The 19,138-nt window shown below is 33.6% G+C and overlaps 1 protein-coding gene across 1 annotated transcript in view; it reads left to right on the top strand.

Annotated features, from left to right (window-relative positions):
• Positions 1-18,516, top strand: part of LOC115212249 — a 142,050-nt gene extending 123,534 nt beyond the window's left edge. The window contains exons 16-20 of the mRNA XM_029781087.2: positions 2,097-2,159; positions 2,395-2,436; positions 11,457-11,516; positions 11,762-11,803; positions 16,589-18,516. Coding sequence (XP_029636947.2) covers positions 2,097-2,159; positions 2,395-2,436; positions 11,457-11,516; positions 11,762-11,803; positions 16,589-16,599 — 218 coding nt within the window. The 3' untranslated portion in view covers positions 16,600-18,516. The remainder of the gene's footprint in view (positions 1-2,096; positions 2,160-2,394; positions 2,437-11,456; positions 11,517-11,761; positions 11,804-16,588) is intronic.
• The last annotated feature ends 622 nt before the right edge of the window (positions 18,517-19,138 follow it).

The raw sequence follows: 19,138 nt of genomic DNA, 5'->3' as shown, positions 1-19,138 counted from the left end.
TTAGAGCAAGAGTTAGCAAAATTTTGGTTCACTCTTTCTTTGAGTAGTAGAGGCAGCTTAATGCATGTCTTTCATTTGTTCCAGTCATTGGACTGCAGCCATGCTAAGGCACCACTTTCAAGGGTTCAGTCCAACAAATCCACCCGAGTACTTATTATTTTTAAGCCTTTTACTTATTCTATTGGTTTCTTTTGCTAAACTGCTAAGTTATGTGGATGTGAACAAACCAACACAATTGTCAAGTGGTGATGGGAATCAAACGCAAAGGCACACACACTCCCTTATATATATACCAAATCCATTCACAAGATTTTGGTCAGCCCAGGATTATAGCAGAATACCCTCGCCCAAGGTGCCACATCATATGACGAAACCCAGACCCATGTGTTTGGAAATTAAACTTCTTACCTCACAGCCACACCTAAAAACCTTTCAAAATATTAAAATTCCATTGCATATACGATAAACTTCTTACAGATATTCCTATTTAACTCTGATATTTTACCTTTTTATCAATCCTTACCCTTAATGATGTAGTTCATAAAAATTTATTTTGTAAGCCTTAATTTGTACAAAAAAATCCAAATAATTAAGTAATAATGAATTCAGTAGATATTTGCCAAGGCATGAGACACAATGAATGGGAATAAATTTGCAATAGTAAATGTGATTAACTGTTCTCCTCCAGTATCCAAAATCACTCCTGTTTATTTATAACTCTAGCAAGAAATTTATCTTAGAAAAACCCTTATTGCTCTAAACATATTTGTGAATAGCTTCCCTTAATGTTAATATCAGAACCAAATATTGAATTGATGGAAATAGTACATACTGTACTAAATATTGACAATTAAATTAGTGTTAGTACATTCTGAGATTATATCCTAGAGAAGTACACTTTGTACAATCAGCCTCTCAATAAGTTCTACTTTTACAAAATCATTAGCACACTCAGCATCCAAACTCTATCTACTAATCCCTACAGAACACTGAAGAGATGGAGGATATTGTGGCCTCTTGGCAGAAACGGCCGTAAGGAACTGATATTTTATGTTTTACTTGTATATATTTGTGTAGCACACAGTCTTTGAATGTGTATGTATTTTTATAATACTCCCTTTTGTTTTGGAATAGATAGACTTAATAGAATGCCTACTGGCTGATCTATGTAATTTTTGTATCCCCTCCATTTTCTTTTTGCCGGATATATATATATCATTCGCCATGATAGATCGCGAGCCACTAAACCTTTTTTATTTTCTCTCCCTCTTTTTATATTCGGTCCCTGTTTTTTCTGTGTTCCTTTCTGTCAAAGAGCGTCGGCTTGAAACATAAAAGACTTTCTCACTTCCCGAGCGTTAAACTAATACATCTGTTTGTTGTTTACACACCCATCTTTGTCTTTTGTTTTGTTTTGTTTTTGTAAATTCTCACTATATATATATATATATATATATATATATATATATATATATATATATATAAATGAGTGGAAAATTTACAGGTAAGTGTGTTAAATAATAAGGCAATAAAAGAGAATGACTCTCCCCAGACACCACAAAATATGCTTCAACACACAAACTCATATAAAGAATTTTGCAAACCAAATACAAAAATGAAGAATAGAAATGGCTTTTCTGATAATTTTTCCACTTCAATAATTAGATGTTTATAAGTTTACAAACAGGTAACACCTGAATTCAGTTAGTCAACTAAAGCATGATTTAGGGCAGTTGTTGAGGCTATTGCTTTTGCTTTCCTTTTTCTTGAAGGTTTCCACAACAACAGTCCAGGAAGGAACTACAAAAAGAAAAGGAAAGCAGAAGCAATGGCCTCAGCAACTGCCCTCACCCATGCCTTGGGTAACTATTTGAATTCAGGAGTTACCTTTCTCTAAACTTATAAACACCTAATAATTAAAGTGGAAAATTATCAGAAAAGCCATTTCTATTCAGTTTTTCAGATAACTAATACTGTACCAAGGGCTTTCTATTTCTTTTTCTACTATCTACATATAGCTGCTACTTTCTGTGTATCATCAAAATATTTAAATCACACCCTCCAAACAATAAATATGCCTTTCATTTTATTTCTTGATGCTGTGGAAGAACAATGTGCTGAGGTTAGCGAGCCGAAATATTTAGAAATGGGACAACGAAGTAAGTACAATCAATATTGCATGATCTTAGAACCTATCTTTAAAATAGACAGACAGCTAACTATTATGAAATATGTCACTCTCTAACTTTTGTGTATTTAATATGCATGTATGTATGTGTGAGTGTGTTTGAGTGTATCTCATGAGTATTTATTATGGTAGAATCAGTACACAGCTATCTTAATTTAAATATTATTTATAGCCATGCTATTTGTTCTTTTTTTCATTTCTTAAAGACACGGATGGTACTTACGTTAACGTTTCAAAGAAACCTGCTGGTAAGTATATAAGCAATTTATTAACAAAAAATTATTTTCATTAGAGCAAGATTAGCAAATAGTTTGGCTCATTCTTTCTTTGGGTAGAATATGCAGCTTAATATATATGTATGATTGAAATTAAAACTTTGAAGGTGTTAAAATTTCATTGCATATGCAAAGAACTTCTTGCAAACATTCATATGTAACTTATATTTTACACCTTTATTTATCTTACCTTTATTAATGCAGTTCATATGCATATATTTTTAAAGTTTTATTTAAACAAATAACCCAAATTGGTATACAACTAATATTGAATTCAGTAGATACTTGCTTAGACATGAGACACAAAAAATGGAACAGATTTCCAAAGGTAAATGGGATCAGCTTTTCCCCTTCAGTATCCAAAATCACTCCTGCTTATGGATAACTCTAACAAGAATGTAATCTCAGAAAAACCCTTATTGCTCTAAACATATTTGTGAATGGCTTCTCTTAATGGTAATATCACCACCAAATATTGAAGTGAGGGAAAAAGTACAAACTGTACTAAATATTGACAGAATTAAATTTACTGTTAGTACATTCTGAGATTATATCCCAGTGAAGTAAATTTTGTACATTCAGCCTCTCAATAAGTACTACTTTTACATAACCATTAGCATTTTTCTTGTAGAATAGAATTTTGGGTGCCACTTTACTAAGGAACCCTCTTTCCAAAGTCTAAGTTTGAAATGGCATATTAACCAAAATTACTCTTTGTTTACTCTTGTTCATACCAAATAGATTTATTAGCCAATACTTTTCTTTTATGCAATATGTAAATGAGAGGATGAAGAACATATTCAGTACATGGACTTTGACTGGATTTAAGTATTTTTTGTTTCTAAATACATATATGTGGATATATATAATTATATTTGAAGAAAAAAGAATAGAAATGGCTTTTCTGATCATTTTTCCACTTCAATAATTAGATGTTTATAAGTTTACAAACAGGTAACTCCTGAATTCAGTTAGTCAAACAAGACATGGGTGAGGGCAGTTGTTGAGGCCATTGCTTCTGCCTTCCTTTTTTCTTGAAGGTCCTTCCACAGCAACAGGCCAGTAAAGAACTTTAGAAAAGGAAAGCAGAAGCGATGGCCTCAGCAACTGCCCTCACCCATGCCTTGGTTGACTATCTGAATTCAAGAGTTACCTTTTTCTAAACTTATCCACATCAGATCTTGTTTGTTTCATTCATAAAATCTGCATCTCTTAAAAGGAAGTCAAATATCTGAAAATCGGTTATATTGATGTAGTTTACATGCTTATTCCTGTGAAGCCATGTACTTGTGGAGAAAAAATTTGATGAAAACTTTAAAAAAAACTGTGTATTTTTAGCCAATAGTGAGACAGAAATTTTCTGTGATGTAGCATTCTCAACTTAGTGGTGTCAATTTTAATGTTTTACCCTGTGAAATTTATAGTTTAGCATCTGTGAAATGACCTGTTCATTGTAGGTTTCGAAATAAACAGAAATACCTGATGAAGTCAACATCTATCATCTTACTGTTTCTTTTCTCTCTTCATTGATTTCTGTATGTTTTGTATATTTTTATTTTTATTTGTTATATTAATATAAGTGAATAATTCCGGGTAGAAGTAGGGGTCCACCAAGGTTCAGCCCCCAGTCCCTTTTATTCATCATAGTCGTCCAAGCAATAACAGAGGAATTCAAGACGGGTTGCCCCTGGGAGTTCCTCTATACTGATGACCTGGCCCTCATAGCAGAATCACTACCGGAACTAGAAAAGAAATTTTGGGTGTGGAAGTTGGGTTTAGAATCAAAAGGCCTTATAGTAAATGTAGCGAAGAACAAAGTTATTTAAGTAGGAAGGTGAACTCATCACACACACCCTTAGGTAGGTGGCCCCGCTCAATCTGTAGAAAAGGTGTAGGTAGAAACTCCATAAGATGTACCCAATGTAAGCTATGGACGCATAAGAGGTGTAGCAACATCAGAGGAAAACTGAGAAGATAGCTTTCATACGCAGCAGATACACAGGGGCAATAGACACAATGGATACTCAGAAAACAGATTCCACCACACTCCAGGGGGAGAAACTAGAAGTAGTTGATCGTTTCCACTACCTAGGTGACCAAGTTAGTAGTGGAGGTGGATGCTCAGAGAGTGTCACCACTAGAATACGAATAGCCTGGGCAAAGTTTAGAAAGTTTCTACCCCTACTGGTGACAAAGGGTCTCTCGCTCAGAGTGAAAGGTAGATTGTATGACACATGTGAGAAAACTGCCTTGCTTCAAGGTAGTGAAATATGGGATGTGACAGCAGAGGACATGTGTAGGCTTGAAAGAAATGAAGCTAGTATGATCTGCTGGATGTGTAATGTCAGTGTGCACAGACGACAGTGTAAGTGCCCTGAGAGAATTGCTGGACATAAGAAGCATCAGATGTGGCATGCAAGAGAGATGTTTGCGCTGGTATGGTCATGTACTATGGATGGATGAGGAGAGATGAGTGAAGAAGTGCTACTCCCAAACAGTTGAAGGAATCCGGGGTAGAGGTAGACCCAGGAAGACATGGGATTAGGTGGTCAAGCATGACCTTTGAACATTGGGCCTCACAGAGGCAATGACGAAATACTGAGAACTTTGGAGGTATGCTGTGACTGCGAAGACCTGACAGATAACGTGAGTTCATGGCTGTTTCCTGCACCAGCTTCACATAGCAGCCCCAACCCATCCAAAGTACCTTCGACCGCAGGACGGCCTGCTGCGCTTACCTTGGATCGTAGGGTGACCTGCTGTGCTTAAGGAGACCTATTGAGTCAAGTACATCAACATCAAAATAAAAATCAAATGGAAATTGTAGTTGTGATACCTGTGCCTGTGGCACATAAAAAGCACCATCCGAACATGGCCGATGCCAGCGCCACCTTGACTGGGTTCTGTACCGGTGGCATGTAAAAAGAACCCACTACACTCACGGAGTGGTTGGCTTTAGGAAGGGCATCCAGCTGTAGAAACACTGCCAGATCAGACTGGAGCCTGGCGTAGCCTCCTGGCTTCCCAGACCCTGGTCGAACTGTCCAACCCCGTGCTAGCATCGTTAAATGATGATGATGATGTATGTATGCGTTTGTTTCACATTAGTTGTTACAGTTGTACTTTATGAAGCCATTGATTTCTACACACAGGAATCAATATGGGTTGCTTATGTCAGTATTATGTATACCTGTTATGTATTTGTGTACATCACCAATATATATGTGCATGTGGATGTATGTATTCATATATAAGTTTATATGTACATTAATGCATTCATGTGTGTGTGTGTGTGTGTGTGTGTGTGTGTGTGTGTTTGCAATGGGGGTGTCTGTCTCTAAAACTCTAAGTTTGAGTAATGTTTTCATGCTTGGATTTGGAAACTACAATAAGAATAATCAATCCAATAGACTTTCTAAATTCAGCAGAGTTTATTTCTATTCACTTATCTTTATAGACCCAAGTTCCTTCAGCATTTGTCCATATTTGGATTTCCAGATTTGGCTTCATGAATAATATAAATGATGAAAGAGCTGAATCCTAAAATCTAGTTGCAAAAAGGGAAGGTCCAAGCTGTTCATGTAAACATTGTTGGGTGGAGTTCTTCTTGTGCCCTTTCAATAGTGTTCTTCCTGAGTCCTTTCAGTTTCAGACTTATCCTTCAAATAATGTTCTACATGCATCATCGAAGGATTTGAAGAATCATTTTGTTCTCATCATATCCAATTCTGAACAGGCAATATTGGCATGATCACTTTCATTATCATCTTCAGGAAAAGAAGATTCATCACAAATAATTTTTTCCCATTCTTTATGGAAGCTGGATAACAATTGTGAAATCTCTTCAAGGCTTAGCTTTTGATTCTTTGATATTTCGTGGAAGGATTACAAAGGACAAATGAATAGTTGGCAGGCTGTCAATGTTTTATACTTGTTGAATTATGATGCAATACTAATTGTTTGTTTCATAAAAATGATGCACTAAATAGTAGTATTGCATCATCTTCAGATGTCTTAGTAAATGCTGTTAGAGATCTTTGCCACCAGTATGGGATGAGGTTGTGCAAACTGATCTCAAAATGCTGAGCCTTACAGAAGAGATGACAATGGATTGGGAGGGTTGGTGCCCTGCCATGCTCAAGAAGACCTGCCCATAGCAAGCAGAATACCTACCCAAAACCTGGTCACAGTATCTCAACGTGCTGTGTGCACTGAGGATACAACTTTTTTGTAACCCCGTAGTCCTGTATCATATTCTGTCGAGTTTTTGCTAGAAGACTATGAAAATCAATGTTTTTTTTTTCTATTTGCTCAAAAAAGTTCACTCATGACTAACTTTGAAATTTTTATACTTGGTTGCATTTGGGTGGGTTTCCCAAAACTAGAACCCTGATAGAATAATAAACAATAAAGGAAAAAAAGATCCATAACTGTTAAAAGAATTATATTCTACATTCCAGACCAATAAAGAGAAGGTAAGTCATATAAAGTCAAATTAGTCAATAGTCAAGTTGCGGCAAGTCTAATAGAGAGAATGAACCTCAATGGCAGGTTAGCTTTGTTCTTGCATGTGGTGTGTAGTTCTTGCATGACCTTAATTGCTCACTCACAGCATTAATTGCTTCTGCTGATCTTTAGTTTTGAGAGCTCTTGTTTCCAGTGATTTGTCAAGCATATCAAAGAAGTCTTGTAGAGTAGTAAGGTTTGTGATAGCTCTGCATAATCTTCAGCTCTATACACTTGGTCACTGAACCAGTGGTCTGCCCAGTCATATGAGATGATCTAGCAGACCATCTGCAATCTCTCACACGTGACGTAAGTAAAAATATAAGAAGGGCTAGGATTGTTTGCAAATTCCATCTGGCATTACTGATGTTTGGAATTTTCTGAAACTTGATGAAAGGGATGTCTCTCTTTCCATGGAAGAACTTGAAGGCATGGGTTAAGTGAAACAGAAACTTCATATCTCTCCAACCAGCTTGATCTACTATGACGATTTCCATTCTGGAAGGAGCCTTGGAGTTCTTCATACCTTGTCATGAGTTCTTTGACAAGAAAATATCCGATGTTGAGTGAATTGCTTGCACTAGCTAGCTCCTCATCCATAAAAATATGCAGGATTCTGTCCAAGACACGGTGTTTGTTGCTCATGAATTGTGGCTCATCATAGCATTTGTTCAAGAAATTCTCTGCAGTCTAACCACTACCCAACTCTTTCATCCGGTATTCACACTCGTCGTATCAGCAATAATCATTAGTGAAATTCATCCAAGATGCTTTTCAATCCTTCTGCAATGCTTTCGACCTTGTCACCACACAGCTTCAGAGCAGCCAGCTTAATTTCACTTGTTTTGTCTTGATGAATTACCACTTGATATTCATTTCCGTCAATATGTTTACCATCAAAATGCAGGTCCCATTTCTGATTGCCTATTGTATTGATCAAGTGTTTCTTCATTACACCAGCTTTCTCAAACAGTGCATTGTAAAATGCCTTGCTGACTAGGAGCTGGGATATCAATGTCCTCCTCTGACAATTCTTTGCAGATTTTCGCAGCTTTGTAGGTAGAGACATTTGTCATCAAATATGTCATCTTCACCATAATTATACTCTTCAATCTGTTCTTCTTCAGAGTCACTGTCAGTTCCAGGGTTGCTGAGTTTGATAAAGAATGGGAGGCTTCAGCATCCGAGCATCTTCTCTTGGAATTATGGATAGTGTGCTTGCTTGCAGCTTTACTTGTTGAATAACCCATTTTGCCCTGGCTTTGGAGTTGGATAGAGTAAAGCATTTTATCATCAGCATTGAGCCATTCATTGCAGACTTTGTTGATATTGAACAGTTCCTCTAATGGCTCAAATTGTCTTTTTTAGGTGCATTTGTCATACAAATGAAGCACATTTTTGAGCTTGGAAATGATTGGAAAATTCAGCTTATCTCTTCACAGTAGTGTCACCTCTTTCAATAATTCTGTCACTCTCTTCTTTCTGCCTTTAATTGATTTCCAAAAAAACTGGTCCCGACCAGCAACCTTCTCCTTGAGTGGCATTTGAATTCTGCTGTTCAGTGAGGCTTCATCTACAGACACATGACCTCTAGATGAATGGGACTGGAACAGCACCAGATGCAGTGTTTATGTAAGCAAATAAATACAAAAGCACCTGGAAGCATCCCTGATCTGGTCACTGATATATGTGGACTATGTTATAACTAAGAACAATGATTGCAGTGATTTCGGGTTCACCAGAACTCACATAACATCCAAGTGTTACTTGGATCACAGAATGATTCACAGCAAGGTATTAGTTAATCCATATGGAAAGAGGCCACTAAAATCCAGTTTACATCCGAGAATAAACATTGCTTCTTTAAAAAAATCTATAAATGATAAAAAAATTTGAAATACATTTAAATTCAAAGCTTGCAGAAATAGAGGAATGCCTAAAAATTTGGTGGCACAATATACATGACAGCATCAAATCATCTGCTGAAGTAGTTCTAGAATTTGTGAAGCACAAACACCAACAAGAATGATTCTCAAATTAAACCTCTCCTAGAAACTTTGCACAAGAGACAAAAGACATGGATCTCAGACAAAAATTTGCCAACATCCAGATTCCTATACATCTCTAGAGAAAATCTATGCAGAAAACTGCATGAGATGAAAAGTTTGGTGGACGAAACAAGCCCAAGAATTGGAACAGGCAGCTAACTCTCACAACTTGAGAACACTGTATAACATTCTGAAAAATGTGTTTGGTCCAAAAAAAGGTAGTACAGAATCTATTCTCTCTAACGATGTAACACAACTCATAAGTAGGAAAGATGAAATTCTAAAAAGATTACCTGAACACTTTAAATCTGTATCAAATCAAGAATCCACTCGCAATGCTGAAGAACTAGTGGAACATCCTTCCTTGGAAGAGACAAGTACTGTTATTGAAAAACTTTCCAATGGTAAAGATCTTGGACAAGACGATATTCCCATAGAGGTGTGCAAGCATGGTAGCAGACAAATTGTAAATAAACTGTGCAAATTGATCTGTTTGATCTGGGAAACTGGATCTGTTCCCCAGCAGTTCAAAGATGTATGTATAATGCACCTGTACAAAAACAAAAGGAAGAGGAGTCAATGTGATAATCCCCTTTTCCAATACAAGAATAAAGATAATCAAAAGGAAGGAGAAATGTGATGTTATTGGCAAGCTATTCTAGTATAATTTATTTTATTGATACCTGTTGGATTAAAGTTAAAGCTGACTTGTGTGAGATTTGAACTCAGAATGCAGAGGAACAGAACTAAATAGAACAAAGCATTTAGTCTGGCACTCCATTCTGGACATAATTTTTGGAACAACTGTCCTTCAAAGTTCCATACCTCATGGAAAAAGAAAAGTGAGGTGGGCAGGTTTCCTTCATTTTGTTTCTAATCTTTTTATGTTTCATACATTGGAAAATTTCCTCACAATTTCTGTCTTTCACATCCCAACCCTCAATTCTGTGCCCTTTTTTCCTTCTGTATCATTTAGGAAATAATTTTGATTCTGATTCAATCTGCCAGCTTCAGTTCCATGGGGTTTATTATTTCTACCTCAGCTGGATCCAAACCTACCATTTACATTACTTGCCCACCACGCGCACAGTTTTGCTTCTACATCTCTGACAGGTTTGTGGGAGGGGTACACGACCAGGTGATTAATAAGTTCACATCATAATCCTGACATGTTAGTATTGAGTTCAATCCAACTCCATCACACCTTGAGCAAGAATCTTTCAGCCTAGTTTTGGTTTGATCTTTTTTTTATATTTTGTCTTCTACCTATGTTGGGTTTGAAAAAGGGACATTGCCTATGCCCTTCACAGACCATCTGGATGAATGAGGTTAATGATTAAGGCCATTGATATGCCTTGTGAACCTTCATAAACCAACATCTGTGGGAAAGATATGAGCAGGGAAGGATTTCTTGAGAGAAACCATTTTGGGGAGGAAAAACTGAGCATAGCCATAAGTATGAGGTCTTTTAGGTAGGGCTGGATGGGTTTGGACATAAGAGAGATGATGAAAAGAGAAGAGGCAAATGGGATGGGAACGTTTGAGAGGAGGTGGGGTGAGCTCAGCTAGCTGCAAGGAGCAGAAGCCATATAGTACAGTAGAAATGACAGAGAGAGTGGACAGAGAATGTCTGGGCATCAGAGAATGGAGCACATCTACGAGTGACTTTATAATTTATTGCATCCACCGCTGTTTTCAAAATCTCCTTCAGAGTGGTACAATTAAATGGCTTGAATGTGGATGTGGCTATTCAAAGCAACAGTAAAAACAGAAAAACTTCATGAAATATATGTAAAATATATATGAAAAATATATAAAAGAATAAGTAAAATATTAAAATAATTGAACGAAAACATTTACAATAAAATTCTAATTGATAGATATAAATCTTCCAGAAAATTTAAAAAAAAACAGTGATATACACAAACAAAACATGTCGATGAAGTGAATCTCATTGTGTAAAGAATCAGCAGAATGTGTGGTTAACATGATAACTAGCTGTTAATGCCTCACTGTCTGTTGATTGGCTAAAATTGATCAGATTTTTCCCAACTTTAATTCCAAATAACATCAGATTCTTTAATTTATGAGATAAAGTAATTAGTTGAGCATAATCAAAATTCAGAACAGTATCGATACACCAAAATTGAAAACAAGCTGAGCAAAATTAAAGGGAGCTGATTTTGTGAATGAAACTAACTAGATCGCAGACATTTAATTATTAAAGTGGAAACATTATCAAAAACGCCATTTCTATTCAGATTTTCAAATATATAATACTGTACCAATGGCTTTCTATTTCTTATTCTACTATATATATATATATATATATATATATATATATATATATATATATGCTACTTTCTGTGTATCATCAAAATATTTAAATCATCCTCTCCAAACAATAAATATGCCTATTTTTTAATTAATTTCTTGAAGTTGTGGAAGAACAATGTGCTGAGGTTAGCGAGCCGAAATATTTAGAAATGGGACAACGAAGTAAGTACAATCAATATTGTTAGTACACATATGAGCTTAGAACCTATCTTTAAAATAGACAGACAGCGAACTATTATGAAATATGTCACTCTCTAACTTTTGTGTATTTAATATGCATGTATGTATGTGTGAGTGTGTTTGAGTGTATCTCATTAGTATTTATTATGGTAGAATCAGTACACAGCTATCTTAATTTAAATATTATTTATAGCCATGCTATTTGTTCTTTTTCTAATTTCTTAAAGACACGGATGGTACTTACGTTAACGTTTCAAAGAAACCTGCTGGTAAGTATATAAGCAATTTATTAACAAAAAATTACATTCATTGGATCAAGATTAGCAAATATCTCATTCTTTCTTTGAGTAGAATATGCAGCTTAATATATATGTATGATTGAAATTAAAACTTTGAAAATGTTAAAATTTCATTGCATATGCAATGAACTTCTGCTGATGATAAATATACATATTACATATATGTGTAAAAATCTCATCACGCAATCAAACCAATGAAAGAGCCTTTTTCTGGTCGCTCAACATGCTAAAAATAGCAGCCAAAGTATCCCCTTTCCTAAATCACACGCGCAAATATTCTTTATTATATTCAAAACACTGATGCAAATTTAGAAAGGATTATTGGTGGAAGATTTAATGATAGAAGCCAATAATGTGCTCATGAATTTTGAAAGAAATTTATCTTTATTTTCAAATGTAATTTCAACAAAAGTTTACATTCATCAAATATGACACTGCTAGATGCATTAGATTGCACCAACATACTTGCAACATCTTTATAAATATAATTTGCAACTGCAATACAGTTGTTTGTGGTAGACAATCACAACTACCTATTGATTTAAAAGAAGAACTGTTTCAGCAACCAATTAATGGTCCTCAACAATTTAAATTTTTGATTACTAAAATCACAACATATTCACTTACAAAAAATTGTGAAACATGTTCACTCAATACTGAACATGAAATTACTTCCAGAATTGAATTTCCTCCTGAATTTAAATATCTTGTTATTCAAATTAATAGACTTTTGATTAATCAACATTTTAATATGGAAGAATCAAATGTGATATAATGAACTTCAAATCAAAAAGGCAGCAAATATTTGGCACAAATTTTCCTCTAAGAGCTGCTGTTATTCATAGAGGACGAACATCTAGAGCAGGCCACACTGATTAAAACTAGAGATGATATTTGTGGTTAACATGATAACTAGCTTTTAATGCCTCACTGTCTGTTGATTGGCTAAATTTCATACTAAGACATAGTAAATTTCCTCCCAAATTGCCTGACATTGTTTTATTATTTATGGAAAAAAATGTAAACAAATTAAGCAACAAAATTCAGTGGAATTGTAACTAAAACTTAAATTTAAGACGAAGATTGTATGATTGATTAATGATTATTTTAGAACCAAATTCATAAATAGAAAAAAGTAACAAGAACATTTTCTTAAATTTGGAAATTAAAAATAGTTTTTTTGGTTTATAAAATGGTTTTAATTTATGAAAAACCAAATATGTACATAAAATTGACAGTACAATAGTCGTCATTTTTTATTGCAAAATTAGGTTACATAAGGTGAGCCTGGTAACTGATGGTTTTGGGGTCTTGTTGTTTGTAACATTTGGTGAACCATTGTGCAACCAACAACATAGTAAAAATCCCAGCCATTAATTCAATCAAAACATATATTTAAATTAAACATGAAAAAATTGAAATATTATCATCACTTACATGGAAAAATTGAAATATTATCTTTGAGTATTTTATAAGGTAAAATCTTAAATCATTAACTGACACATTATTAATTAACTTATAACAGCAATGCGTGGAAAAATCATGGATTACATGGAAAAATGTGAGCATGAAAAGCAATATTTTTACGATTATAAATCTGGAAAAATACAGAACAAGTTGTTACACATTTAAAAGTATAGGACTAACTATTACTTCAAGTAAAGTAAAGAATAAGAAACTTTTTACTTAAAACATTGCCACTAAAATTAAAATTTGAGTATTAAGAATCATTTTATTATAGTTTGCAAATCAGATGGCTACACCGGGCTCCAATCTGATCTGGCAAAGTTTCTACAGCTGGATGCTGTTCCTAATGCCAACCACTCCGAGAGTGTAATGGGTGCTTTTACGTGCCACTGGCACGAGGGCCAGTCAGGCAGTAATGGCAATGGCCACTCTCAGATGGTAATTTTTACATACCACCTGCACTGGCAACGACCTTGCTCGAATGTTTTTTTCACATGCCACCAGCACAAGTGCTAGTAAGGCAACACTGGTAGTGATCCCGCATGAATGGCGCTTTTTACATGCCACTGGCATGGAAGCCAGTTAGCTACTCTGGCAACGATCATGCTCGGTTGGTGCTCTTAGCAATCCACTAGCATGGATGTCAGTCATCGAATTTTATTTCAATTTCGATTTGCCTCAACAGGTCTTCACAAGCAGAGTTTAGTGTCCAATTAAGGAAGGTACGCATAAGTGAGCTGGTTACACCCCTGGCATAGGCCACGAGGTTATTTAAACATCATTATGTTTAAATATCAATAAAATATATTTGAGTGACTGATATAATAGAATACCATACTAAATACTTGAAGGTGTTAAATTTAGTCCCACTGTATTCTGAGCTCAAATACCACTGATATCAGTTTTATCTTTCATCTTTTTCTGATCTACATAATAAATTTCAGTCATCTACTAGGTTGATTTTGCATGCTAATTTTTATTCACTGAGAAAACTCATTATTTATAATATTGACTATATAATTTCACTTTTTGTTTTTGCTGGGCTTTGTAATGTATTGCATATATTATATACTCTGTATTTTATACCCAGCTGTTGTATTCTACACCTGCACAAACTAAAAGTTGCCACCCTATTGACATTTACGAAAACAACAAAGAAATGAGATAAATCCATAAGTGGTTATATGAAGATATTGTCTTAAAACATATTTATTTTGAAATAATCTTATCTAATGACCTTTCATGCTTTGCTTTCTTGAAAGTAGATAGTGTCAGAATAGTTGAGGTATGATTAAGTTCTTCTTTCATTTTGTAAGTATTGTTATTCATGAATTTAATACTGTATTTAAAGTCAAGCTATTTTATTGGTTTTACTTCTTACGTAATATTTCCTTAATGAAGATGTCATGTATTGAAAACCATCTCTCAAATATGTTCTGGAAGTATAACTGTACATTCAAAAATATCCTAAACTCTAAACTTATATTAACAGTTTCTTACATTCTCTTGTATTCTAACCTGATTATATCCATATGGAGAACATGGGTATATAAAATAATGCAAGTAATAGTAAACTAAAATCTAAGCCTATGAAAGAAGAAACTATTTATACTTATAGTTCACTGAATTATATATATTAAATAAATAAGTCTCTTTTTATCTTTTTCTTAGTTATGATTATATATGTACAGGATTTGTGCACTATCATTTCATCCATATTCATTGGTGAAGCTTGGATTTTCTATATATTTCTAAAAATACTTATGGAATTAGAGGATTAGATTTAATTTATTCTTATCATTTTATATTACCTAAATTTATCTTTAAGAAACAAGAATTTTTCATTCACTATATAGTTCTGATATTTTTCTCATTTCACAGCAGTTTTAGGCTGAATTACATTTAGATATTTAAGTTTTTATTAATTTTCTTAAATTCTTATAAAGTTTTTTGATATTAGTTACTTAAATTCTCAAACACTCAGTTACTAAATTGGCTTGCTACCTGTCTTTGTTTAAACTCTGCATGAGTTTCTGAACTTACAAAATGGAAACATACAACCATGAATTCTTTCATCGCTAAGCATTCATATGTGTTTCAACTTGATGTTCTTCAGAAATGGAAACCTGTAAAGCATCTTGCAATTAGAACCAATAACTTAATTTTGTTAAAGATCACCAAAATACAACAGTGCACATCTCAAAAAAACATCTATTACACCTTTTTCACTCATGAATATTAAAACTTTATGTAAATTCTAACACTCTTCATATATCTTTCACTGATCTAAAATACCCCAACTATCCAAACTTCGGTGCCAAACAACTATGACAATAAGCAAACATCACCAAGAAAAATTTGCTCTCATCCCCACATCAGAATCGCACTGTAAACTCCCCTGACAGTTGCTGCAAAATCTACCAAACCAGAAAATCATCTCGGAGAGAGCTGATAGTTATTGGTACAGAAAGCACATGTTCTATAGGAGAACCCAAGAAAAACTATTCAAAGGAACAATTAACACTGAAATTAATGTACTAGATTGACAGACAGTTGCACATACAACACTAGTTGCAAAACCTGAGGAGCATATGACCAAAAACTTCAAGCTCATAGCATACTTGGAGGTTATGTATGAATTATATTCAGTTTTCTTGAATGCATTCCTCCACGTCCACTGTGGAATAAGCAATATGGTGGCTGAAGAGTAGGCTGAAGAGGAAAGAAAGGAGTCTTAGGCTGGGATGAACAGCTTCTTATCAACCTTCCTTAAGATAACAAAACATCATTGCTAAAAGTTATTGACTGTATGGCTAGACTCTAAGAAGTTGTTTGATTCTGCTTATTACTTATGGATAAGAGAGTCACCTCATTTTGTTGAGGTTCTAAATGATATATTCATTGTTATTAAGGGACTGACAACATCATGGCCCACAAGAACTATCAATAAGAACTGGGGCTACCACTATAGTCACTAACAAAGTTATATTATCTACAGGAATATTTCAGGGTGACAGCTCATCTGTAACGCTTTTCACCCTAACAGCGAACCATTTGTCAGCCTTTAAAGGATTACATGACAGGATCTGCATCCGCATCTTTTTTGTTTATAACCTTACTACTACTACTACTACTACTACTTCCAATCATTTTAGTATTTAAGTAAGCATGCTCTAATATTCAATTATTTTTCTGCAAAGCATGTAATTACTTTCAAAATTACCAAGCATCAAATAACTGTTTAAGAGATCAGGATCTCATGTGCATTTTTATTCTTTCATTTTGTAGGTTACCAGTGAAGGTCTATGTTCTTCAGATGAACAAAAGAAACCTAGAAGCTTCCAGAACTGAATGAAACCTTGTGAGCAACCAATCAGTCTCTTTGTCATCATTTCATGGACACTTTTGCAAGCACTGAAGATTTGAACTAAATATCTGATACTACCATAAAATTATTGATTTCTGTTATATGCTATAACTGCTTTGTTTTTGTATATAATTCATTGACAATTTCTTGATTTATCTTCAGTCTTTATAAATGTCTATCTATAACTAAACATTTGCATCAATGAAGTAAACCCAATTAAATTTCAGTATTTCTTTCCTCTTATATGAGTCATCATCATTTAAACACTGTATGGATATTTAACAACATAGTTATGAATATCATTGATTTTTGGAACATTTTAGAATAATCTCTTGAAAAAAAATTAAGAATTTGAATTCATGTCAATTTTCTACAAATGACCAGCAATTATGATTGGGTTTTTTCCACATTAAATATATTCTTGAAACCATTTACAACTTCATGATTAAAATGTGATGCTCACTTTACAAAAGTTCATTATATACTTTCTGTTATTTTACTGCATCGGAATCAATGCATTCAGATTTCATTCTGTCACATTTATACATACATAAATTCAGAATTATAATCCTTGATATTATCAAGTTTTAAATTCAATCTTTTCAGCCCTTTTAAATCCAAGGTCATTTTTTTTAAATACTAAAATTATGTGTACCAGAATTCATTTTTCTTTTTGGTGATTGTGAAGCTATATGTTTTTTATACCCACATTTAACCATTCTTTCTATAAAGAAATACTTCACCTTATATGCTATACCATTGTAATATATTTACTAAAAGGAAAAAGATCACTGTACATATATGGAATTCTTCCAACAATAATGCATGTTAGAGATGTTCCAATGTTAAGTCTGTCATTGCTTGTGAACAGTTATCACATTGTTCCTGCAAAAGTGCTTGATTATTTTTGTCTTAAATAAATACCTTGAAATATTTAATTTCTTACCAATTCTATTTTTCTATTCAAATAAATATGGATTATTGTGCATTTTAATTAGTAATTTTATCACTATTTCAGCAAGTCCTATCAAGGCTAGTCTTTGCTAATAAAGTCATAATAAAGCCAAAATATATTCAGAGTTGATAAAAATATCAAGATATTATCATTAATTAATATCATGATGTTTTTAGCTGCTTATTTATTTCTAGTTTATTTTCTAACTCTCCATGCTTTAAATATGTTATTAGTAGCTTTTCTTTGTTTTCTTACCTAAAAACTATCTCACAGACATCAAGCTAAGTTACGAGAAGTTAACAGAAGTCAAATGCACTTATGAACAAGACAGGAGGAAATGAAGAAGTAACAATTGAGAAAATGAAAACAAAAAGATGAAAAAATGAGAGTGTGTGAAAAGGTGAGTTTTTAATAGATTACATAAACATCAAAACACTTAAAAAAAAGATAGACCAGCAGAAAAACTATGTATCTTACAACAAAATACAAATTTAGAATTTTAAATCTATATCCTAGTTTAAGTCTGTTTTTTGTGTGTATGCACTCGCACAGAAGAAGAACTGACTAAATTACCAAATTATTAGTCAATTTGCTTCCAATTAGCTTCATATCCTAAGACAGACAAAGATTTGTTCCTTTTTTAATAATATTATATAAAAATGTAAATACTGGCTTTTCAAGAACAGTTAATTTCCTTTTGTTATAATTTAGTAAATTCCCTTTTTCTCTCTCTCTCTCTCTCTCTCTCTCTCTCTCTCTCTGTGCATGTGTGTATGTAAAACAGGCTTAAACTAAGGTATAAATTGAAAATACTAAATTTGTATTTTTTTGTAAGATACATAATTTTCCTTCTGGTTTATCTCTTCAGGCGTTTTAAGGTTTATGTAATCTATTTAAAACTCTTACCCTTTCACACTGTCTCATTTTCTTATCTTTTCATTTTCATTTTCTCATGTCTTGTTCATAAATGCTTTTGACTTCTATTAATTTCTCTTAATTTAGCTTAGTGTCCCCTGTTTTTATTTTGATACAATACTTCATTCTCCTCTTTCACCTTCCCAACTTCTCCTACTAATGGCATTACCCAGTTGTCTTTCTATACTAGAACATAATTTCTCAGTATGAGTTTTCAGTTCATATTATAATCTATTTTGTATTGATTTCTCTGCTAGAAAATGACATTTTTTTCTTCAATTTTATGTACATTTTTTCATGCATTGTTATGAGCCTTACTCATTGATATAACACAATGTCTTCAGTAAGATTTGAATTCATGACAAAGTATTCACTACTTCAGTACTTTTACTTTTATATCTACTTTTCTTAACCTTAATTTTGCTAAACGCTTTTATTATCGCTATAATTTTAACTCAGTAAATAAAGATGAATTATGCTTCCTTCAAGTATCATTTTATCTTTTCTATTAACCATTTCAGTAGAATTTGATTTAACTTTCTTCTCAGAAGCAAGAACATTCAAATCCAAATTGTTAGAACGTGTATTTGTAAAAGAAATC

This window comes from Octopus sinensis, linkage group LG5, assembly GCF_006345805.1.
Source record: "Octopus sinensis linkage group LG5, ASM634580v1, whole genome shotgun sequence".
Classification (NCBI taxonomy): domain Eukaryota; kingdom Metazoa; phylum Mollusca; class Cephalopoda; order Octopoda; family Octopodidae; genus Octopus; species Octopus sinensis.
The sequence above is the reverse complement of the archived record's forward strand: the minus strand, read 5'-3'. Positions and strand labels throughout refer to the sequence as shown.